This window comes from Berghia stephanieae, chromosome 4 (assembly GCF_034508935.2).
Source record: "Berghia stephanieae isolate SIO BIC M18660-M18661 chromosome 4, UCSD_Bste_1.3, whole genome shotgun sequence".
NCBI classification, from domain to species: Eukaryota; Metazoa; Mollusca; class Gastropoda; order Nudibranchia; family Aeolidiidae; genus Berghia; species Berghia stephanieae.
Window position 1 is genome coordinate 81,588,277 of NC_088363.1, and position 25,458 is coordinate 81,613,734.

General features: G+C 37.4%; 1 protein-coding gene across 1 annotated transcript in view; it reads left to right on the plus strand.

Moving 5' to 3' along the window:
- Positions 1 to 24,863, plus strand: part of LOC144971369 (DNA repair protein REV1-like) — a 60,469-nt gene extending 35,606 nt beyond the window's left edge. Inside the window, exons 15-21 of the mRNA XM_078912164.1 lie at positions 4,891 to 5,085; positions 6,574 to 6,690; positions 10,359 to 10,475; positions 12,220 to 12,403; positions 13,463 to 13,579; positions 22,764 to 22,866; positions 24,049 to 24,863. Of these exons, the coding sequence (XP_078768290.1) occupies positions 4,891 to 5,085; positions 6,574 to 6,690; positions 10,359 to 10,475; positions 12,220 to 12,403; positions 13,463 to 13,579; positions 22,764 to 22,866; positions 24,049 to 24,163 (948 nt within the window). The 3' untranslated portion in view covers positions 24,164 to 24,863. The remainder of the gene's footprint in view (positions 1 to 4,890; positions 5,086 to 6,573; positions 6,691 to 10,358; positions 10,476 to 12,219; positions 12,404 to 13,462; positions 13,580 to 22,763; positions 22,867 to 24,048) is intronic.
- The last annotated feature ends 595 nt before the right edge of the window (positions 24,864 to 25,458 follow it).

Here is a 25,458-nt window from a genome sequence, read left to right on the forward strand (position 1 = left end):
TCTAATATTATGCATTAGAAATTGTTATATTGATTTTAATATTACAGTGATATTGTTTACAAAGACCTCAGTGCAGCTGTGATTTTTCTCTCAGGCTAAATATACAGATACATTTTTTGACCTGCTGTTCTTCCTTACATCATAAGACGTCCTAATTTTTATTTTCATACTATAGCTTCATAGATTTCCTATAGCTTCTTAAAAATTTCCTGAAAATGTCTTAAATCACCGATGAACTTTTAAATTATATACAAAATGTACAAAAGACAAGGAAAATTTCGCTAATAGATGTAATGGATTTACACTTTCCTTTGATTTTCTCTCTTCAAATTATTTCTGTTATTGCAACTTGTTTGAAAATCAAGATCTGAGATATTCTGTATGAAACAGTGCCAGTCGAAGCAGAGAGAAAAATACAAGAAAAAAATAACATCCCAAAAGATCAGCCTGTCATGAGGCAAGGATATTTTTTTCCCTTGTATTTTTCTCTCTGCCTTGTCTGACACTGTTTGTCTCTTTGCCTTGTCTGACACTGTTTTTCTCTCTGCCTTGTCTGACACTGTTTTTCTCTCTGCCTTGTCTGACACTGTTTTTCTCTCTGGCTTTTCTGACAACTGTTTTTCTCTCTGCCCTGTCTGACACTGTTTTTTCTCTCTGCCTTGTCTGAGACTGTTTTTCTCTCTGCCTTGTCTGACACTGTTTTTCTCTCTGCCTTGTCTGGCACTGTTTTTCTCTCTGCCTTGTCTGACACTGTTTTTCTCTCAGCCTTGTCTGACACTGTTTTTCTCTCTGCCTTGTCTGACACTGTTTTTCTCTCTGCCTTGTCTGACACTATTTTTCTCTCTGCCTTGTCTGACACTGTTTTTCTCTGCCTTGTCTGACACTGTTTTTCTCTCTGCCTTGTCTGACACTGTTTTTCTCTCTGCCTTGTCTGACACTGTTTTTCTCTCTGCCTTGTCTGACACTGTTTTTCTCTCTGCCTTGTCTGACACTGTTTTTCTCTCTGCCTTGTCTGACACTGTTTTTCTCTCTGCCTTGTCTGACACTGTTTTTCTCTCTGCCTTGTCTGACACTATTTTTCTCTCTGCCTTGTCTGACACTGTTTTTCTCTCTGCCTTGTCTGACACTGTTTTCTCTCTGCCTTGTCTGACACTGTTTTTCTCTCTGCCTTGTCTGACACTGTTTTTCTCTCAGCCTTGTCTGACACTGCTTTTCTCTCTGCCTTGTCTGACACTGCTTTTCTCTCTGCCTTGTCTGACACTGTTTTTCTCTCTGCCTTGTCTGACACTGTTTTTCTCTCTGCCTTGTCTGACACTGTTTTTCTCTCTGCCTTGTCTGACACTGTTTCATACACACTTTTTCAGATCTTCATTTTACACCAATGCCTATTCCCTGATTCGTCACTTGGACATCGCATGCTGAAATGGATTAAAGTGATGTAATATACGATTCTTTCATCTCTTTGTATTTATTAAACGAACTATTTTTATCATGCCCAATAACACAACAACCTTGTGAGTATGTGTTATTGGGTACGATAAAAATATAACGAGTTTAATAAATACAAAGAAATGAAAGAATATGTTTATTCTACCCCTCCAAGTAATATTATTAGATATTGTGTCACCAAATGGTATGCTGTTAGTACTTCTATTCGCCATAATTTGTATCTGTCTTCTTCTGCTTGAATGATAATTTGACAATGCACACCAAAAGATTATTTATAATTGCCAATCAGCTGGATTTTACTCCTTACTTCACACCAATAAAATAAGCGAAATATTCTGCAATAGATATTTTTTTCCCTTGTATTTTTCTCTCTGCCTTGTCTGACACTGTTTGTCTCTTTGCCTTGTCTGACACTGTTTTTCTCTCTGCCTTGTCTGACACTGTTTTTCTCTCTGCCTTGTCTGACACTGTTTTTCTCTCTGGCTTTTCTGACAACTGTTTTTCTCTCTGCCCTGTCTGACACTGTTTTTTCTCTCTGCCTTGTCTGAGACTGTTTTTCTCTCTGCCTTGTCTGACACTGTTTTTCTCTCTGCCTTGTCTGGCACTGTTTTTCTCTCAGCCTTGTCTGACACTGTTTTTCTCTCTGCTTTGTCTGACACTGTTTTTCTCTCTGCCTTGTCTGACACTGTTTTTCTCTCTGCCTTGTCTGACACTGTTTTTCTCTCTGCCTTGTCTGACACTATTTTTCTCTCTGCCTTGTCTGACACTGTTTTTCTCTCTGCCTTGTCTGACACTGTTTTTCTCTCTGCCTTGTCTGACACTGTTTTTCTCTCTGCCTTGTCTGACACTGTTTTTCTCTCTGCCTTGTCTGACACTGTTTTTCTCTCTGCCTTGTCTGACACTGTTTTTCTCTCTGCCTTGTCTGACACTGTTTTTCTCTCTGCCTTGTCTGACACTATTTTTCTCTCTGCCTTGTCTGACACTGTTTTTCTCTCTGCCTTGTCTGACACTGTTTTCTCTCTGCCTTGTCTGACACTGTTTTTCTCTCTGCCTTGTCTGACACTGTTTTTCTCTCAGCCTTGTCTGACACTGCTTTTCTCTCTGCCTTGTCTGACACTGCTTTTCTCTCTGCCTTGTCTGACACTGTTTTTCTCTCTGCCTTGTCTGACACTGTTTTTCTCTCTGCCTTGTCTGACACTGTTTTTCTCTCTGCCTTGTCTGACACTGTTTCATACACACTTTTTCAGATCTTCATTTTACACAAATGCCTATTCCCTGATTTGTCACTTGGACATCGCATGCTGAAATGGATTAAAGTGATGTAATATACGATTCTTTCATCTCTTTGTATTTATTAAACGAACTATTTTTATCATGCCCAATAACACAACAACCTTGTGAGTATGTGTTATTGGGTACGATAAAAATATAACGAGTTTAATAAATAACAAAAGAAATGAAAGAATATGTCTATTTACCCTCCAAGTAATATTATTAGATATTGTGTCACCAAATGGTATGCTATTAGTACTTCTATTCGCCATAATTTGTATCTGTCTTCTTCTGCTTGAATGACAATTTGACAATGCACACCAAAAGATTATTTATAATTGCCAATCAGCTGGATTTTACTCCTTACTTCACACCAATAAAATAAGCGAAAATATTCTGCAATAGATATTTTTTCCCTTGTATTTTTCTCTCTGCCTTGTCTGACACTGTTTGTCTCTTTGCCTTGTCTGACACTGTTTTTCTCTCTGCCTTGTCTGACACTGTTTTTCTCTCTGCCTTGTCTGACACTGTTTTTCTCTCTGGCTTTTCTGACAACTGTTTTTCTCTCTGCCTGTCTGACACTGTTTTTTCTCTCTGCCTTGTCTGAGACTGTTTTTTCTCTCTGCCTTGTCTGACACTGTTTTTCTCTCTGCCTTGTCTGGCACTGTTTTTCTCTCAGCCTTGTCTGACACTGTTTTTCTCTCTGCCTTGTCTGACACTGTTTTTCTCTCAGCCTTGTCTGACACTGTTTTTCTCTCTGCCTTGTCTGACACTGTTTTTCTCTCTGCCTTGTCTGACACTATTTTTCTCTCTGCCTTGTCTGACACTGTTTTTCTCTCTGCCTTGTCTGACACTGTTTTTCTCTCTGCCTTGTCTGACACTGTTTTTCTCTCTGCCTTGTCTGACCTATTTTTCTCTCTGCCTTGTCTGACACTGTTTTTCTCTCTGCCTTGTCTGACACTGTTTTTCTCTCTGCCTTGTCTGACACTGTTTTTCTCTCAGCCTTGTCTGACACTGCTTTTCTCTCTGCCTTGTCTGACACTGCTTTTCTCTCTGCCTTGTCTGACACTGTTTTTCTCTCTGCCTTGTCTGACACTGTTTTTCTCTCTGCCTTGTCTGACACTGTTTTTCTCTCTGCCTTGTCTGACACTGTTTCATACACACTTTTTCAGATCTTCATTTTACACCAATGCCTATTCCCTGATTTGTCACTTGGACATCGCATGCTGAAATGGATTAAGTGATGTAATATACGATTCTTTCATCTCTTTGTATTTATTAAACGAACTATTTTTATCATGCCAATAACACAACAACCTTGTGAGTATGTGTTATTGGGTACGATAAAAATATAACGAGTTTAATAAATACAAAGAAATGAAAGAATATGTTTATTCTACCCTCCAAGTAATATTATTAGATATTGTGTCACCAAATGGTATGCTATTAGTACTTCTATTCGCCATAATTTGTATCTGTCTTCTTCTGCTTGAATGACAATTTGACAATGCACACCAAAAGATTATTTATAATTGCCAATCAGCTGGATTTTACTCCTTACTTCACACCAATAAAATAAGCGAAAATATTCTGCAATAGTTGAATAACATTTTTTTTCAACGCGTTCAAAACATTATTCAATTTACTAAGAAATATTAGGGTTTTCCAATGAGAGGGGTGGAATAAAACTCATTATTCCTGCCCTCGCAATGGAAAACCCTATCATTTCTTAGTAAATACGAAATTGTTGAATAATTTATTCCATGATTGCAGAATATTTTCGCTTATTTTATTGTTTTAAAATAAGGTGTAAAAGACAGCTCATTGGCAATTGAAAATAATCTTTTGGTGAGCATGAAATCAAATCCAATGTTTTTCTTTTTTGGGGTCAAATTGTCATTCAAGCAGATGGAGAAAAATACAAATTATGGCGAATGAAGTACTACTACCACACAATTGGTCACAAAATATCCTAGAATCTTACTTGGAGGGGTGGAAAAACGTGTTCTTTCATTTCTTTGTATTTATTAAATTTGTTTTGCGCAAGGTTGTAGTGTTATTTGGCACAAATATAAAAATAAGTTGTTTAATAAATACAAAGAAATGATAGAATTATACGATGACATAATTTCATCATGATATGATATTTTGTGACTGTCTTTCCCAAAGGTTAGTGAAAGCGTTCTGGAAGAACTGCCTGCTGACATTGCCTCAGAAATTCGAAATGGTATTGAGCAGCATAAGAGACGTAAAAATTGTCAATCTGAGCCTGGCACGTCAACTACTCTTGAGACAGCATCGCACTCGTCATCTCCCAAACAAAATGAGATGATTATCAATGATCATTTACCATCTGAATCACAAGTAAATCATTTTTATTTACAGGGAATGTTCTTCGATAAGTAAAATAAAAAAGTAAAAAGATAAACTTGATTAGAACACATGAAATAGAATCAGTCTTCACAAACGTGGATTTGAACAGTGACCAGGTATCCATTTCAAAACGATATTTAACATACGTTTATAAAGACATAAAAGTGCATTAAGTTTGTAAGATACATCAGATATTGACAAAACTGAATAGCAATTGGTTTACTTTTCTCCCTGATCTGCAGCCTATAACATCATCGTTTCCAGTCTCTGCCCCACCATCACATCTTTATAAATCCCATACAGACTAGATAAAATTAGTCATTTGATACTTTTGCCTAGGCAATTGTTGAAGCACCATACAGCGCAGCATGGAAATCTCAAACAAGTTGGGACCGGCCCTGTTTGTTCCAGATTTCCGTGTTTTTGAGATTTCCCTGTTGGGTATTTTACAAAGAATATGAATAAGAATGTGGGGGGAAGGAGTAAACGTGGGTTGTTTTGGTGATGTAATGAGGTGTAGGGTTGAGTGTGTCTTGTTTCCTTCAATAGCAGGTGTGCTCTTGGAATCTACATCTGTTCCCTATTTGAACGAATTCCCCTTTGTCTTTCTTTTTTTCGTGGGTACTTTTATTGTAATTCTAGGACTTTTTACCATCCCATTTTCTTCCTTTTTATTTGTGCTGATATGACCTCAATGGGTTGCGAGTGCTGTAAAACCCTTAAAAACCAAAAAAAAACATAAAAGGCACTCCAAACCAAATTCATTTACAACAAGACCTTGACAGTTGGCGACATGGGAGGAGCTGTGAAAAATGTCTTCCTAATGTATACTACAGAGCAGCATTTATCGTCAACATGATGTTGTTTGCTGCCTCAACGGAAAGAAGGAGAAAAAATTAGATGGATTAAAACGGGAAATTCACATGTTTCTGTGAGATTTCAGTGATTTCGAGATTTTCGTGCTGCACTGTAGATAATCCATCAAACAAGATGTCTGGTGTCAACAGGAATCACCCATGTTGTCTAAAGTGAGCAAATTGGGGTTAATAATCTTGCCCGAGGAAATAAAACGAAACTACCTGAAGCAGGGCTCAAATCAAGGACCTTCTGAGTGCAATATCTTAACTCACTCAATCCTAGAGATTTTTGCTACTTTTCAAAATTGAAAAAAAATTATTAAAAATGAGCATGTACATAGATCGTTTTATTCAACTACCATTAACATGCAAAAACTAAAAACATTAACTTTGATACTATGCCTATAATTTGTGTCTCAGAAAAATGTAATAAATAGGCATGGGGTAAAAGTAACCCTGGTAAACTACGGATATAGTCGGTGTTAGGGTTGAGTGAGTTAGCCACTCCCCCCTTCCCCTCCCCTAGATAACAGACTAAATAATCATTTGAGTTAACTTCAAAGTGTTTGCGAGACTTGAGCTTAAAAATAATTCAGCTTTTCAACTTTTACATTTTTTAAAGCTGGACATGAGTTGTTTCCATGCCTTGCCAAGAAGTTTGCAGAAGGAACTTGAAGAAGCCTTTGCCAAACAGAGGCACACAAAGAAAGTGGAGGAAAAACGTGCCAGTCCAATCAAGGTTTGTCTTTCTTGAATAAATCAATGCTGATGGTTTTCCTCGGATCCGCAGAAATCCGCGATTTTGGAGTCCAGAGGAGGAATTTCCTCCTTTTAAAAATTACATTTTCTCAAAACAAGCAATTAGAGAGTTGATGTGTGGTGGAACACACAGGTGCAGTTTCCCACTCTCCAGAAATTAGCTAGAGTATCAGTGCTAGTCTATCATCTCAATTGCTCTAAAAGTGGGGTTTAGTGCAGTAAAAATGGGGCTTAAAGGCAATCGTTCAACATTTTCCTACTTTTTCACTTTTTGTCACCATCAGCACTGATAAATAGATAGAAAATATTCACAGATACAAATTCTCCATTGTTCACCCATGAAGATGGCGCTCAGAAACAGACATAATCTTTCTGGAATTGAATTTTTAAAAAATATACTCTGACAAGTGAAATAAAGAACTGAGAAAAATGGAGATGAAACAATGCGAGACAAAGCAGAGAGAAAAATCGAGGAAAATAAAAATCCCCCAAAAATATCAACCTGCCTCATAGCAGAGATGTTTTGTTTTTTTTCTTGTATTTTTCTATCTGTTGTTCTATCTGTCTTACATCAGTGCCTGCTCCTTAATTTGTCACTTTGGCAAGTAGGATGTGTGACTCTCCATCTTAGACTGGGATGAATGATGAATGACGTCGGGATGAATGACGTGATGAACATTGAATGGATAGCCACAAGTATGAAACTCTGGGTTAAATTCTCCTCGTGTTGATGAAGAATAAATAGAATTTCTTACATGACAACAATCTCAATGTGGCTATTTCTTATCATTTCAGTTCTAATCTCATAAATAGAATTTCTTATATGACAATAATCTCAACGTGGCTATTCCTTATCATTCCAGTTCTAGTCTTAGTTTTTCTGGGTTCAATTCATCCCGACATAAAATGGAATTTCTTACATGACAACAATCTCAACGTGGCTATTCCTTATCATTTCAGTTCTAATTTCATAAATAGAATTTCTTACATGACAACAATCTCAACGTGGCTATTCCTTATCATTTCAGTTCTAATCTCATAAATAGAATTTCTTACATGACAACAATCTCAACGTGGCTATTTCTTATCATTTCAGTTCTAATCTCATAAATAGAATTTCTTACATGACAACAATCTCAACGTGGCTATTCCTTATCATTTCAGTTCTAATCTCATAAATAGAATTTCTTACATGACAACAATCTCAACGTGGCTATTTCTTATCATTTCAGTTCTAATCTCATAAATAGAATTTCTTACATGACAACAATCTCAACGTGGCTATTCCTTATCATTTCAGTTCTAATCTCATAAATAGAATTTCTTACATGACAACAATCTCAACGTGGCTATTTCTTATCATTTCAGTTCTAATCTCATAAATAGAATTTCTTACATGACAACAATCTCAACGTGGCTATTTCTTATCATTTCAGTTCTAATCTCATCAATAGAATTTCTTACATGACAACAATATCAACGTGTTTATTTCTTATCATTTCAGTTCTAATCTTATCAATAGAATTTCTTACATGACAACAATCTCAACGTGGCTATTTCTTATCATTTCAGTTCTAATCTCATAAATAGAATTTGTTACATGACAACAATCTCAACGTGGCTATTTCTTATCATTTTAGTTATAATATCATAAATAGAATTTCTTACATGACAACAATCTCAACTTGGCTATTCCTTATCATTTCAGTTCTAATCTAATAAATAGAATTTCTTACATGACAATAATCTCAACGTGGCTATTCCTTATCATTTCAGTTCTAGTCTTAGTTTTTCTGGGTTCAATTCATCCCGACATAAAATGCTGTTTGGAGATGGTGAGTGACATATCAAGATGAGACCATTCTTATCATCTTTGTTCACATGTTGTTGCTGTTGCTACTTAGAGAAGCTATCCCGGTTATTCTTTTGGTTTCAGTTGGAAAACAGAAACAGTTCATTAAGTCGTTGAGACATTGATGATTAACAAAGAAATTATTAAGTTCAATGAGATCAAACATCTCATCCCGGTCTTATCATTGTTTTTCAGTCTAAATTTAATATAGATACACCAATTGTAGCCGATTCCTCCATTTTACCATCGTCTTTGTCCTTCATAGTGCTTGGTCTGTTTTTTTGTCCTTCACAGTGCTCGGTCTGTTCTTTGTCCTTCACATGCTCGGTCTGTTCTTTGTCCTTCACAGTGCTTGGTCTGTTTTTTTGTCCTTCAGAGTGCTCGGTCTGTTCTTTGTCCTTCACATGCTCGGTCTGTTCTTTGTCCTTCACAGTGCTTGGTCTGTTGTTTGTCCTTCTTAGTGCTTGGTCTGTTGTTTGTCCTTCACAGTGCTTGGTCTGTGTCTTTGTCCTTCACAGTGCTTGGTCTATTCTTTGTCCTTCTTAGTTCTTGGTCTATTTTTTTGTCCTTCACAGTGCCTGCTCTGTTGTTTGTCCTTCACAGTGCTTGGTCTGTTCTTTGTCCTTCACAGTCCTTGGTCTGTTCTTTGTCCTTCACAGTGCTTAGTCTATTCTTTTTCCCTCACAGTGCTTGGTCTGTTCTTTTGTCCTTCACAGTGCTTGTTCTGTTCTTTGTCCTTCTTAGTTTTTGGTCTGTTCTTTTGTCCTTCATAGTGCTTGTTCTGTTCTTTGTCCTTCTTAGTTTTTGTTCTGTTCTTTTTCCCTCACAGTGCTTGGTCTGTTCTTTGTCCTTCACAGTGCTTGGTCCGTTCTTTGTCCTTCACAGTGCTTGGTCTGTTCTTTGTCCTTCACAGTGCTTGGTCTGTTCTTTGTCCTTCACAGTGCTTGGTTTGTGTTTTTGTCCTTCACAGTGCTTGGTCTGCAGTTTGTCCTTCACAGTGCTTGGTCTGTTCTTTGTCCTTCACAGTGCTTGGTCTGTTCTTTGTCCTTCCCAGTGCTTCGTCTGTTCTTTGTCCTTCACAGTTCTTGGTCTGTTCTCTGTCCTTCACAGTGCTTGGTCTGTGTTTTTGTCCTTCACAGTGCTTGGTCTGTTCTATGGTTGGTCCAGGTTGAATCTCTTTTTCATTCTTATTGTACAAAGCACCTATAAGTGGCCATTGCAGATAATTTTTCACAATGTGAGTGCCACAAGCCTTACGCAGGGACACATCATCTCTATCAGAGTTTGTAGTCATTGTCACCTATCTAGTCACTGACACATCATCTCTATCAGAGTTTGTAGTCATTGTCACCTATCTAGTCACTGACACATCATCTCTATCAGAGTTTGTAGTCATTGTCACCTATCTAGTCACTGACACATCATCTCTATCAGAGTTTGTAGTCATTGTCACCTATCTAGTCACTGACACATCATCTCTATCAGAGTTTGTAGTCATTGTCACCTATCTAGTCACTGACACATCATCTCTATCAGAGTTTGTAGTCATTGTCACCTATCTAGTCACTGATAATCGGGGGTATCATTGGATTTGTCACAATCCTTTGACATAAAAATTTCTTTAGAAATAAAATCAATTTGTTTTAGAATTCTGTATTTTGTATGGTAATAATTTGAGTCTATGAGTAACTATGAATTAATCCAAGTTTAGTTTGATAAAATAGAAGCAATTATCTGTAAATATCTTATGCCAGAAATGTCCTCCAATAGTTATTCACACCAAATTTTTATTTTAGGGCACAGCTCTGGAAAAATTAAAATCTCCAACGAAGGACAAAGGGAAGCAACTTAAGAAAAGGAGAGGTCGGCCTTTAGGAAGCAGAAAAACACTCCACACAGGAAATGTTAACAAGGTATTTTATACATTCAAGGGCTTTTGATTGGGAAAACCTATTGGATTTACATGCTTAGAGATCCTGTGACAAACCTGGGGGATAAACCACACACACATACCTGGGTGGGGATCCTGACCTCCCATAGTGGGCAGGGAGGTACATGCTGTGTCTTCTATCCCCCCATACCCGTTTCCCAATTGTTTCCTGTCATTGTCTTGGAATGAGATAACTTAGTTTTGTCCTGATCCTTGCCGGAGCTCCTTGGCTGGGAGGGAAACAGTCGAATGTATAGTTATAGTTTTGGGAGATGATATTTTTTTCTTTGTAAATCATCTCTCTGTTATGCATTGTATTATGTTGAGTTTACATATTATATTAAATGATTGGTAAACATTTGAGTGTATTCCTCTTAGATGGGACCTGTGCTTGTGTCTGGATGAGACTTTTAGGTGATCTCAAACTAAGTGCATTGGTGGTCTGCTCTTGGAATCTACATCTGATCCCTATTTGTTCCCAGTTCCCCTATGTCTTACTTTTTCTTGGGTGCTTTTATTGTAATTCTATAACTTTTTACTATCCCATTTTCTTCCTTTTTACTGGCGCTGATATAACCTAAATGTGTTGCAAGCGCCGTAAAACCCTTAAAAACAAACAACAAACACACACATACACTCACACACATACTCAAACATACACTCACACACACACATGCACACACACACACATACACAAATATACATACATACACTCTACACACATGCATACACACACTCACACACATACATACACACACTCACACACATACATACACACACACATACACGCACACACATACATACACACACATGCACACTCACACACCCACTTACACACACACTCACAAACGTACACATACACACGCACTCACACACTCACACACATACGCACACACATATACACACATACACACACACATATTATACACACACACACAATACAAACATACATATACACATTTGCACACACGTACACATACATATGCACACACTTACACACACACATACACACAAACATACATACATACACACACATATGCACACACACATACACACTTATAAATGTTGTCAGAAGCAAGGTCTGTAGACTCCCATGGCCTTGATGCCAGACTCCCAGATTATGGATCAGTTACCAATTGTACTGAAAATTGCGGAAATTGAAACGAGGTTATTCTGTCTTAGTTGTGCTTTCTTTTTTTAATCAATCTATTTCTATATTTTAGTTATGTTTTCCTTTGTTCACCTTTAACATTGTGTCACAATTCAGGCATAAAACGTACATTTTATCTATGGGTCGCAAGTCTGAGCAAAACTAATTTGAAACTATTAGTTTTGGCATGCAATATATTTATTTTAAAAAATATTACACTTTAAATATTGGTCCGTATTTGCAACAAACAAACATTAAAGTGTTTTAAAGTAGTAAAAAGCCTCTAGATCTATCAGGCCCATGGGGCTAGAGTTTGTCCCAGTTTCTATCATGTTAAACAGGCAAAAGAAATTCCTTGCTACCCTTTGGATAAAGTAGTATTCTATAGAAAAATGGTTTCCTTTAGATCTCTTAGCCCCTGCTTGGTAGACAGAGAGGTCAAAGAAAAATCTTGACCCCATGGTTCAAGGTAATCAACCTTTTATTTTGTCTTTTTATTTTTCTTATCACCATTTTCCCTTCATCATGTTGCAGCATTCTTTTACTAATGACAAGATTTAATTGTTACATTTCACAGTCAAAGCCTTTGGGATCAAAAGGTCATGGAGGAGGAAAGCGTTTAAATCCAAAGACGGTTGTTGATGTCAAGGTTGATGTGGATGGAGTCATTTGTTTGGATGATGACTACAACAACGTCAACGTCAGTGGGGTCGGTGGTGGTGGTGGTGACACTGACTTGATGGACAAGGCAAAGGACAACGGTTTGATGTTTTTTTTGTTGTGTTTATTATCTGGTACAAGCAATCTTTCCATTCTGGTCATGAAGAGAATAAAGAAAATGAAATGCTAATGGCAGGTGGGAATGAAGTGTTTACAAATGTATAGAATTGTCATTAGACCAGTGGTGGGGAGAATCTAATATTTGCTGAAGTGGTTCAGGTTAAGGCATGTTCTGATGAGGCAATTTTTTTGGTAAGGGCAAACATTTTTTTCCTTGGGTCTGATAATGATAATCATAAAAAATAAAATAATAATGATTATAATAATTCTGTTGATGCTATAAATAATAATAATAATAATAATAATAATAATAATAATAATAATAATAATAATAATAATAATAATAATAATAATAATAATAATAATAATTCTATTGATCCTATAATAAAAACTATAATATTTATAATGAATGACATTGTGTAATAGTCTTTTATTTCTCCGCAAACATTATGAGTTTTCCACCAGTATTAATAATAATGATAATTATCAGTAATCTATAACAGTTGTAAAGCTGATGGCACTTGTGCAGCTATGTGGTCTTGTGTTATGATACTCACATTCGGATTGGAAGGTCCTGGGTTTGAGTCTCCTTGGAAAAGACTTTACTGACACTCTCACCGTACTCAGGTGTAATATGAGTACCTGGCCATTAACAGTTTAGTCTCTATCGGAAAAATTGTAATATCGCCTAACAGGTGTCATGTCTCGTTCAACATGTTACAGGCGATTGTTGGTCAGGGATCCCTTATAATTTGCGCTTTGAGCATGTGTAGTGGATATTGCGCTATATAAAGTTTAATTTTTTTTTTCAAAGCTCAATAATAATAAACAATTATTAGGAGCAAGATTTAAAACAACCATCATACTTTTGATGCCCCACAGTATATCCTCTGTATTCATTATATGTTCACAGATGCAAACTACGGTTATTTAAACAAAAATCGTGTACCAGCCACATGCTATATTTAACATGAATTATTCAACTTTTTTTTTTTTGGGTGCAGCAAGGAATATTCTGTAAATTTTGAAAATATTTTCAGACGGAGATAGCAAGGAACCGACCCATGTCCTTTCCCCACCAAAAGTTGAATTCTGCGGGGTCAGCGCTTTGAAGGATGTCAGAAGTTTATTCAAAGAATGGATGGAGTTAAATGCAGGTAGAAGTTTTGAATCAAGATACAGTACTGCATACTTGAAAATCTCCATCAACTAGAAAGCTAGGGTGAATTACCTGTTTTAATTCTGTGGTTTGAAATTTCAAGTTAAGGCAAATCACAACACTGTTCTTAATAGATTTAATAATGGATAACGCAAATCATTTATACTGCACCGATTCCATATACAAACATCTCTAGGTGCCTTTTCCATACAATCTCAATGTCACGATTACAGGTCATACCAATATACAAACATCTCTTGGTGCCTTTTCCATACAATCTCAATGCCACGATTACAGGTCATACCAATATACAAACATCTCTAGGTGCCTTTTCCATACAATCTCAATGTCACGATTACAGGTCATACCAATATACAAACATCTCTTGGTGCCTTTTCCATACAATCTCAATGCCACGATTACAGGTCATACCAATATACAAACATCTCTAGGTGCCTTTTCCATACAATCTCAATGTCACGATTACAGGTCATACCAATATACAAACATCTCTAGGTGCCTTTTTCATACAATCTCAATGCCACGATTACAGGTCATACCAATATACAAACATCTCTTGGTGCCTTTTCCATACAATCTCAATGCCACAATTACAGGTCATACCAATATACAAACATCTCTAGGTGCCTTTTCATACAATCTCAATGCCACGATTACAGGTCATACCAATATACAAACATCTCTAGGTGCCTTTTCCATACAATCTCAATGCCACGATTACAGGTCATACCAATATACAAACATCTCTTGGTGCCTTTTCCATACAATCTCAATGCCACAATTACAGGTCATACCAATATACAAACATCTCTAGGTGCCTTTTCCATACAATCTCAATGTCACGATTACAGGTCATACCAATATACAAACATCTCTTGGTGCCTTTTCCATACAATCTCAATGCCACGATTACAGGTCATACCAATATACAAACATCTCTAGGTGCCTTTTCCATACAATCTCAATGTCACGATTACAGGTCATACCAATATACAAACATCTCTAGGTGCCTTTTTCATACAATCTCAATGCCACGATTACAGGTCATACCAATATACAAACATCTCTTGGTGCCTTTTCCATACAATCTCAATGCCACAATTACAGGTCATACCAATATACAAACATCTCTAGGTGCCTTTTCCATACAATCTCAATGCCACGATTACAGGTCATACCAATATACAAACATCTCTAGGTGCCTTTTCCATACAATCTCAATGCCACGATTACAGGTCATACCAATATACAAACATCTCTAGGTGCCTTTTCCATACAATCTCAATGCCACGATTACAGGTCATACCAATATACAAACATCTCTAGGTGCCTTTTCCATACAATCTCAATGCCACGATTACAGGTCATACCAATATACAAACTCTCTAGGTGCCTTTTCCATACAATCTCAATGCCACGATTACAGGTCATACCAATATACAAACATCTCTAGGTGCCTTTTCCATACAATCTCAATGCCACGATTACAGGTCATACCAATATACAAACATCTCTAGGTGCCTTTTCAATACAATCTCAATGCCACGATTACAGGTCATACCAATATACAAACATCTCTAGGTGCCTTTTCAATACAATCTCAATGCCACGATTACAGGTCATACCAATATACAAACATCTCTAGGTGCCTTTTCCATACAATCTCAATGTCACGATTACAGGTCATACCAATATACAAACATCTCTTGGTGCCTTTTCCATACAATCTCAATGCCACGATTACAGGTCATACCAATATACAAACATCTCTAGGTGCCTTTTCCATACAATCTCAATGTCACGATTACAGGTCATACCAATATACAAACATCTCTAGGTGCCTTTTTCATACAATCTCAATGCCACGATTACAGGTCATACCAATATACAAACATCTCTTGGTGCCTTTTCCATACAATCTCAATGCCACAATTACAGGTCATACCAATATACAAACATCTCTAGGTGCCTTTTTCATACAATCTCAATGCCACGATTACAGGTCATACCAATATACAAACATCTCTAGGTGCCTTTTCCATACAATCTCAATGCCACGATTACAGGTCATACCAATATACAAACATCTCTTGGTGCCTTTTCCATACAATCTCAATGCCACAATTACAGGTCATACCAATATACAAACATCTCTAGGTGCCTTTTCCATACAATCTCAATGTCACGATTACAGGTCATACCAATATACAAACATCTCTTGGTGCCTTTTCCATACAATCTCAATGCCACGATTACAGGTCATACCAATATACAAACATCTCTAGGTGCCTTTTCCATACAATCTCAATGTCACGATTACAGGTCATACCAATATACAAACATCTCTAGGTGCCTTTTTCATACAATCTCAATGCCACGATTACAGGTCATACCAATATACAAACATCTCTTGGTGCCTTTTCCATACAATCTCAATGCCACAATTACAGGTCATACCAATATACAAACATCTCTAGGTGCCTTTTCCATACAATCTCAATGCCACGATTACAGGTCATACCAATATACAAACATCTCTAGGTGCCTTTTCCATACAATCTCAATGCCACGATTACAGGTCATACCAATATACAAACATCTCTAGGTGCCTTTTCCATACAATCTCAATGCCACGATTACAGGTCATACCAATATACAAACATCTCTAGGTGCCTTTTCCATACAATCTCAATGCCACGATTACAGGTCATACCAATATACAAACATCTCTAGGTGCCTTTTCCATACAATCTCAATGCCACGTTACAGGTCATACAATATACAAACATCTCTAGGTGCCTTTTCCATACAATCTCAATGCCACGATTACAGGTCATACCAATATACAAACATCTCTAGGTGCCTTTTCCATACAATCTCAATGCCACGTTACAGGTCATACCAATATACAAACATCTCTAGGTGCCTTTTCCATACAATCTCAATGCCACGATTACAGGTCATACCAATATACAAACATCTCTAGGTGCCTTTTCCATACAATCTCAATGCCACGTTACAGGTCATACCAATATACAAACATCTCTAGGTGCCTTTTCCATACAATCTCAATGCCACGTTACAGGTCATACCAATATACAAACATCTCTAGGTGCCTTTTCCATACAATCTCAATGCCACGATTACAGGTCATACCAATATACAAACATCTCTTGGTGCCTTTTCCATACAATCTCAATGCCACGATTACAGGTCATACCAATATACAAACATCTCTTGGTGCCTTTTCCATACAATCTCAATGCCACGATTACAGGTCATACCAATATACAAACATCTCTTGGTGCCTTTTCCATACAATCTCAATGCCACGATTACAGGTCATACCAATATACAAACATCTCTTGGTGCCTTTTCCATACAATCTCAATGCCACGATTACAGGTCCTACCAATATACAAACATCTCTAGGTGCCTTTTCCATACAATCTCAATGCCACGATTACAGGTCATACCAATATACAAACATCTCTAGGTGCCTTTTCCATACAATCTCAATGCCACGATTACAGGTCATACCAATATACAAACATCTCTAGGTGCCTTTTCCATACAATCTCAATGCCACGATTACAGGTCATACCAATATACAAACGTCTCTTGGTGCCTTTTCCATACAATCTCAATGCCACGATTACAGGTCCTACCAATATACAAACATCTCTAGGTGCCTTTTCCATACAATCTCAATGCCACGATTACAGGTCATACCAATATACAAACATCTCTAGGTGCCTTTTCCATACAATCTCAAGGCCACAATTACAGGTCATACCAATATACAAACATCTCTAGGTGCCTTTTCCATACAATCTCAATGCCACGATTACAGGTCATACCAATATACAAACATCTCTAGGTGCCTTTTCCATACAATCTCAATGCCACGATTACAGGTCATACCAATATACAAACATCTCTAGGTGCCTTTTCCATACAATCTCAATGCCACGATTACAGGTCATACCAATATACAAACATCTCTTGGTGCCTTTTCCATACAATCTCAATGCCACAATTACAGGTCATACCAATATACAAACATCTCTAGGTGCCTTTTCCATACAATCTCAATGCCACGATTACAGGTCATACCAATATACAAACATCTCTAGGTGCCTTTTCCATACAATCTCAATGCCACGATTACAGGTCATACCAATATACAAACATCTCTTGGTGCCTTTTCCATACAATCTCAATGCCACAATTACAGGTCATACCAATATACAAACATCTCTAGGTGCCTTTTCCATACAATCTCAATGCCACGATTACAGGTCATACCAATATACAAACATCTCTAGGTGCCTTTTCCATACAATCTCAATGCCACGATTACAGGTCATACCAATATACAAACATCTCTAGGTGCCTTTTCCATACAATCTCAATGCCACGATTACAGGTCATACCAATATACAAACGTCTCTTGGTGCCTTTTCCATACAATCTCAATGCCACGATTACAGGTCCTACCAATATACAAACATCTCTAGGTGCCTTTTCCATACAATCTCAATGCCACGATTACAGGTCATACCAATATACAAACATCTCTAGGTGCCTTTTCCATACAATCTCAATGCCACGATTACAGGTCATACCAATATACAAACATCTCTAGGTGCCTTTTCCATACAATCTCAATGCCACGATTACAGGTCATACCAATATACAAACGTCTCTTGGTGCCTTTTCCATACAATCTCAATGCCACGATTACAGGTCCTACCAATATACAAACATCTCTAGGTGCCTTTTCCATACAATCTCAATGCCACGATTACAGGTCATACCAATATACAAACATCTCTAGGTGCCTTTTCCATACAATCTCAATGCCACAATTACAGGTCATACCAATATACAAACATCTCTAGGTGCCTTTTCCATACAATCTCAATGCCACGATTACAGGTCATACCAATATACAAACATCTCTAGGTGCCTTTTCCATACAATCTCAATGCCACGATTACAGGTCATACCAATATACAAACATCTCTAGGTGCCTTTTCCATACAATCTCAATGCCACGATTACAGGTCATACCAATATACAAACATCTCTTGGTGCCTTTTCCATACAATCTCAATGCCACAATTACAGGTCATACCAATATACAAACATCTCTAGGTGCCTTTTCCATACAATCTCAATGCCACGATTACAGGTCATACCAATATACAAACATCTCTAGGTGCCTTTTCCATACAATCTCAATGCCACGATTACAGGTCATACCAATATACAAACATCTCTTGGTGCCTTTTCCATACAATCTCAATGCCACAATTACAGGTCATACCAATATACAAACATCTCTAGGTGCCTTTTCCATACAATCTCAATGCCACGATTACAGGTCATACCAATATACAAACATCTCTAGGTGCCTTTTCAATACAATCTCAATGCCACGATTACAGGTCATACCAATATACAAACATCTCTAGGTGCCTTTTCAATACAATCTCAATGCCACGATTACGGGTCATACCAATATACAAACGTCTCTTGGTGCCTTTTCCATACAATCTCAATGCCACGATTACAGGTCCTACCAATATACAAACATCTCTAGGTGCCTTTTCCATACAATCTCAATGCCACGATTACAGGTCATACCAATATACAAACATCTCTAGGTGCCTTTTCCATACAATCTCAATGCCACGATTACAGGTCATACCAATATACAAACATCTCTAGGTGCCTTTTCCATACAATCTCAATGCCACGATTACAGGTCCTACCAATATACAAACGTCTCTTGGTGCCTTTTCCATACAATCTCAATGCCACGATTACAGGTCCTACCAATATACAAACATCTCTAGGTGCCTTTTCCATACAATCTCAATGCCACGATTACAGGTCATACCAATATACAAACATCTCTAGGTGCCTTTTCCATACAATCTCAATGCCACAATTACAGGTCATACCAATATACAAACATCTCTAGGTGCCTTTTCCATACAATCTCAATGCCACGATTACAGGTCATACCAATATACAAACATCTCTAGGTGCCTTTTCCATACAATCTCAATGCCACGATTACAGGTCATACCAATATACAAACATCTCTAGGTGCCTTTTCCATACAATCTCAATGCCACGATTACAGGTCATACCAATATACAAACATCTCTTGGTGCCTTTTCCATACAATCTCAATGCCACAATTACAGGTCATACCAATATACAAACATCTCTAGGTGCCTTTTCCATACAATCTCAATGCCACGATTACAGGTCATACCAATATACAAACATCTCTAGGTGCCTTTTCCATACAATCTCAATGCCACGATTACAGGTCATACCAATATACAAACATCTCTTGGTGCCTTTTCCATACAATCTCAATGCCACAATTACAGGTCATACCAATATACAAACATCTCTAGGTGCCTTTTCCATACAATCTCAATGCCACGATTACAGGTCATACCAATATACAAACATCTCTAGGTGCCTTTTCAATACAATCTCAATGCCACGATTACAGGTCATACCAATATACAAACATCTCTAGGTGCCTTTTCATTACAATCTCAATCCACGATTACAGGTCATACCAATATACAAACGTCTCTTGGTGCCTTTTCAATACAATCTCAATGCCACGATTACAGGTCATACCAATATACAAACATCTCTAGGTGCCTTTTCCATACAATCTCAATGCCACGATTACAGGTCATACCAATATACAAACATCTCTAGGTGCCTTTTCCATACAATCTCAATGCCACGATTACAGGTCATACCAATATACAAACATCTCTAGGTGCCTTTTCCATACAATCTCAATGCCACGATTACAGGTCATACCAATATACAAACATCTCTTGGTGCCTTTTCCATACAATCTCAATGCCACAATTACAGGTCATACCAATATACAAACATCTCTAGGTGCCTTTTCCATACAATCTCAATGCCACGATTACAGGTCATACCAATATACAAACATCTCTAGGTGCCTTTTCCATACAATCTCAATGCCACGATTACAGGTCATACCAATATACAAACATCTCTTGGTGCCTTTTCCATACAATCTCAATGCCACAATTACAGGTCATACCAATATACAAACATCTCTAGGTGCCTTTTCCATACAATCTCAATGCCACGATTACAGGTCATACCAATATACAAACATCTCTAGGTGCCTTTTCAATACAATCTCAATGCCACGATTACAGGTCATACCAATATACAAACATCTCTAGGTGCCTTTTCATTACAATCTCAATCCACGATTACAGGTCATACCAATATACAAACGTCTCTTGGTGCCTTTTCAATACAATCTCAATGCCACGATTACAGGTCATACCAATATACAAACATCTCTAGGTGCCTTTTCCATACAATCTCAATGCCACGATTACAGGTCATACCAATATACAAACATCTCTAGGTGCCTTTTCCATACAATCTCAATGCCACGATTACAGGTCATACCAATATACAAACGTCTCTTGGTGCCTTTTCAATACAATCTCAATGCCACGATTACAGGTCATACCAATATACAAACATCTCTAGGTGCCTTTTCCATACAATCTCAATGCCACGATTACAGGTCATACCAATATACAAACGTCTCTTGGTGCCTTTTCCATACAATCTCAATGCCACGATTACAGGTCATACCAATATACAAACATCTCTAGGTGCCTTTTCAATACAATCTCAATGCCACGATTACAGGTCATACCAATATACAAACATCTCTAGGTGCCTTTTCCATACAATTTCAATGCCACGATTACAGGTCATACCAATATACAAACGTCTCTTGGTGCCTTTTCCATACAATCTCAATGCCACGATTACAGGTCATACCAATATACAAACATCTCTAGGTGCCTTTTCAATACAATCTCAATGCCACGTTACAGGTCATACCAATATACCAACATCTCTAGGTGCCTTTTCAATACAATCTCAATGCCACGATTACAGGTCATACCAATATACAAACATCTCTAGGTGCCTTTTCAATACAATCTCAATGCCACGATTACAGGATATACCAATATCAACACTAACCTATCTTGGAATAACCATATAAACACAATGACGAAGAAAGCAAATTCCATAACTGCCCTTCTGAACAGAAACATAAGCAGTTGCTCCAGTTACATCAAGGCCAAATGTTATACAACGCTAATAAGATGAGTCGTTGAATATGTAAGCACTGTCTGGGACCCTATCACGAAAAGAAATAAAGATAAACTTAAGTGGTACAAAGGAGAGCAGCGCATTTTGCATTAGGCATTTCAAAACCACTGACAGCGTGACACAGATGGTTCGAACATTACAGTGGACAACTTTGGAACAAGAACAACGAAGGAAGCAGTCCAAACTGACAATGCTCTATCGCGTATTCCACAACCTTGTAACAATACCACCGAACAACCTTAGTCCAGCAACAACGAGATCTAGAACTAGGGGACACGATCTGAAATTCACAGTGCCGCGTTCCCCGAATACAAAGCCAAGAACAGTTCTTCCCTCCTTCTATCTCTTGTGGAATAACCTACCACCTATCATTTTAAATTCAATCACCACGGAACAGTTTAGAGAAAGGCTAATTCACTACTATAGCAGTCTCAAATACATTCTGAAGTGTCAAACATCAAGACGCTTACCTACATTTGCGACAATACACCAGAGGTGGTTTGTAAATTAAGAGAAGAAAGAAAGAAAGTGTCGTGACTCATCCTCTATATTAAGTGTTGCTGTTACTTGATCCCTTTCAATGCACTTTGAGCCTGTATAAGTTGATAGGCAGGCCTATCAAGGATCCAAGAAAGTTTCCAGCACAGATGAACGTGAAATGGATGATCATTTGTCTGTAGTTACTGCTTCCATTTCTTGCAGGCCATACAACATTGCTTTTGCACAAGTGCTCTTACACTCTCTAAAAAGAACAAGACAAAATTACAATTATTTTTAAATGTTGAAACACTTTAGAGGTCGTTTCATATCAGTTGAAATATAGAGGAAGAATTTTTTTTTGGTTGAATTGATATGTATGTATATCTTGAATAACCACCCCTCCCCTTGTGTTTGAAAAAAAAAATTGATAATCAACTTTCTTGGTCCTTCAGAACCTGTTGATTGTGATGTTGCCATGGTTACAGATTACCTGACGTCATTGGTCCACCACAAGTACCTGGAGCAAGCCTTTTGTTTATTAAAGTTTTTGAAGAGGTTAGTACATGTCATCTTCTCTCACTCCACCCAACGTCGTCTGCTGCCTGTCCAGTTTTGAAGATGCCCAACCAGACCATAGCATGCCCGTCACATGCAAAGATTACTAACAATTTTGTTAATTAAATTTTACTTGTGAATCTGTCATTGATACATCTGTCGTATGACAAGTATCTTGTGGATGTGAAACAAGGAGTGATACTGGTTTGGGTTTCAGACCTCCATTACTTTGTCTTCTTTCCCCCTATATCTGTTTTCCAACTTGCTTTTTGTCTTTGTCTTGGAATGAGATTACTTGCTTTTGTCCTTTCCCTTGGCTGGGAGGGAAACAGTCAAATGTATAGTTATAGTTTTGGGAGATGATATTTTTTTCTTCAGAATCATCTCTCTGTTATGTATTGCGTGGCTATGTGGTCTACTGGTATGACACTCACTTTCGGATCAGAAGGTCCTGGATTCGAGCCTCCCTCGGCGCATAGTTGAGTCCTTGGAAGAGGCTCTTTGCTTACATTCTCTCACCGCACTCAGGTGTAAAATGAGTACCTGGCCGTAAACAGTATTGTCTGTCCGAAAAAATGGTAAAATGGTACTGGCACTGAAATGACCTAAATGTGTCACAAGCACTGTAAAACTCTTACAATTTAATAGCAAAACGAACAAGAGGTGACATTTCCACTTTCTTACATTTGGATAGAACCAGCTACGGTATATATTTATATGTGTTTGCATACCCTGAATTCTTGACAGCTCATTATTTATTGAATTAACAAAAATAAAATCTAAAATGTGTCAGTGCACGACTAATCCGTCGGAAAGTGAAAATTTTGGATTTGGATTTTTAAAAAATCATTTTCTGAAAGAATATGCTCCCCAGAGCATTTAAATCTTTATTTGAAGTAAATCGGGTGATTTTTCATGAAGTTATGGTCAGATGTATGGGAAAGGTATCCAGCAACTTTTCTCAAATTTCATACTTTTTCAACTTGACTAGCTGTAAAAGAATTTTAGAAGTGAAATTAAGCTTTGATATTTCCCGAAGATGTACAAAAAGGGTTGATTTAATCATTTATGACAAGAACTCATTTTTTATAAAAATTGCTAACTAAACTTGGCAATATCTCAGTTCAAACCTTTTCACCATTGACTGATTATGTCATTCACTGTAACAACATGTCATTGCAGATATGTTGGCATGTCGTCCCGATCAGCTGTCTGGAAACCGTGCTCTGAGATGATTACTGCTCTCGTACAAAGTGTTGTTCTGGAAGTCCATGGGGCAGAGCTCAAAATGTTGTGATGGATTTTGGTGGTTATTAAAAATTGGATTCAATGTGCCTTGATCTGGGTGGGGTTCTTGACCTCCCATAGTGGACAGGGGGGTACATACTGTGTCTTCTATCCCCTTATATCTGTTTTCCAACATGCTTTCTGTGTCTTGGAATGAGATGGTTTTGTCCTGGCCCTGGCCGGAGTCCTAGATGGGAGCGAAACAGTCAAATGCATAGTTATTGTTTTGGGAGATATTTTTTTCCTTGCAAATCATCTCTCTGTTATGTATTATTATATTTGTTATTTTGAATTTATAATGTAAGCATTTGAGTGTATTCCTCTTTGTTGGATTTTGTGCTTGCGTCCGGATGAGACTTATAGGTGGTCTCAAACTAAGTACTTTGATAGCGTACTCTTGGAATCTACATCTGATCCCTATTTGTTCCCAGTTCCCCTATGTCTTACTTTTTCTTGGGTGCTTTAATTGTAATTCTATAACTTTTTACTATCCCATTTTCTTCCTTTTTACTGGCGCTGATATAACCTAAATGTGTTGGAAGCGCCGTAAAACCCTGAAAAACAAACAAAAACAATGTGCCTTGATTTGCATAAAATACACTTTCTCTGTTCATGACCACAGGATGGTCGATGAAAAACAATTTGATGCAACACATTTTTAATTTAAAAACAACTCTTAGAATTACAAATAAGATTTATTCAAAAAGAAAGTTGCCATATTGGCTATCTGTAAAATACAGCTCCTTCCTACCTTACAGAACTCCTTATAAGAAATAATCGACAACTCGACTTTTGTCTTCATCCAATGACTAAACACGCTTTTCTGTCGTGCGAAGGCGCGAACAAGGTCCTAATGGACTCTTATACTTATATAGCACACAGTGTCCTCTGGCTCTTAATGGCGGTTTGGGTCTAATTATTGGGAAAATCCTTCGAAAAATCTATTTTGAGATTTTGGTGGAAAATAATATTCTATTATCCTAGAAATAATATAATTGAAGTTCAAATTCTTAAAGTAGACTATAAAGGCACGAAAAACACAGTCGAAAATTGTACAGGTAGTAAGAAAAGTGTGAAAAACGGGAAGCTATTTTGCCCATTTTCTCAATATGTCATTTTTCTAAGGGTATGGGATACTGTGTCAAACGTTTCTCAGAATCTATTCAATGAAATTGTCTGAAATTTTCCACAGTTATCACAGAGATAATGTATTGTGTCACCATAGAGAGCTTTTTTTGATAAGATATGTGAATTTTGAATTATAATCCTAATTCTGAATTTTTAACATCAATTTTGTCATAACAT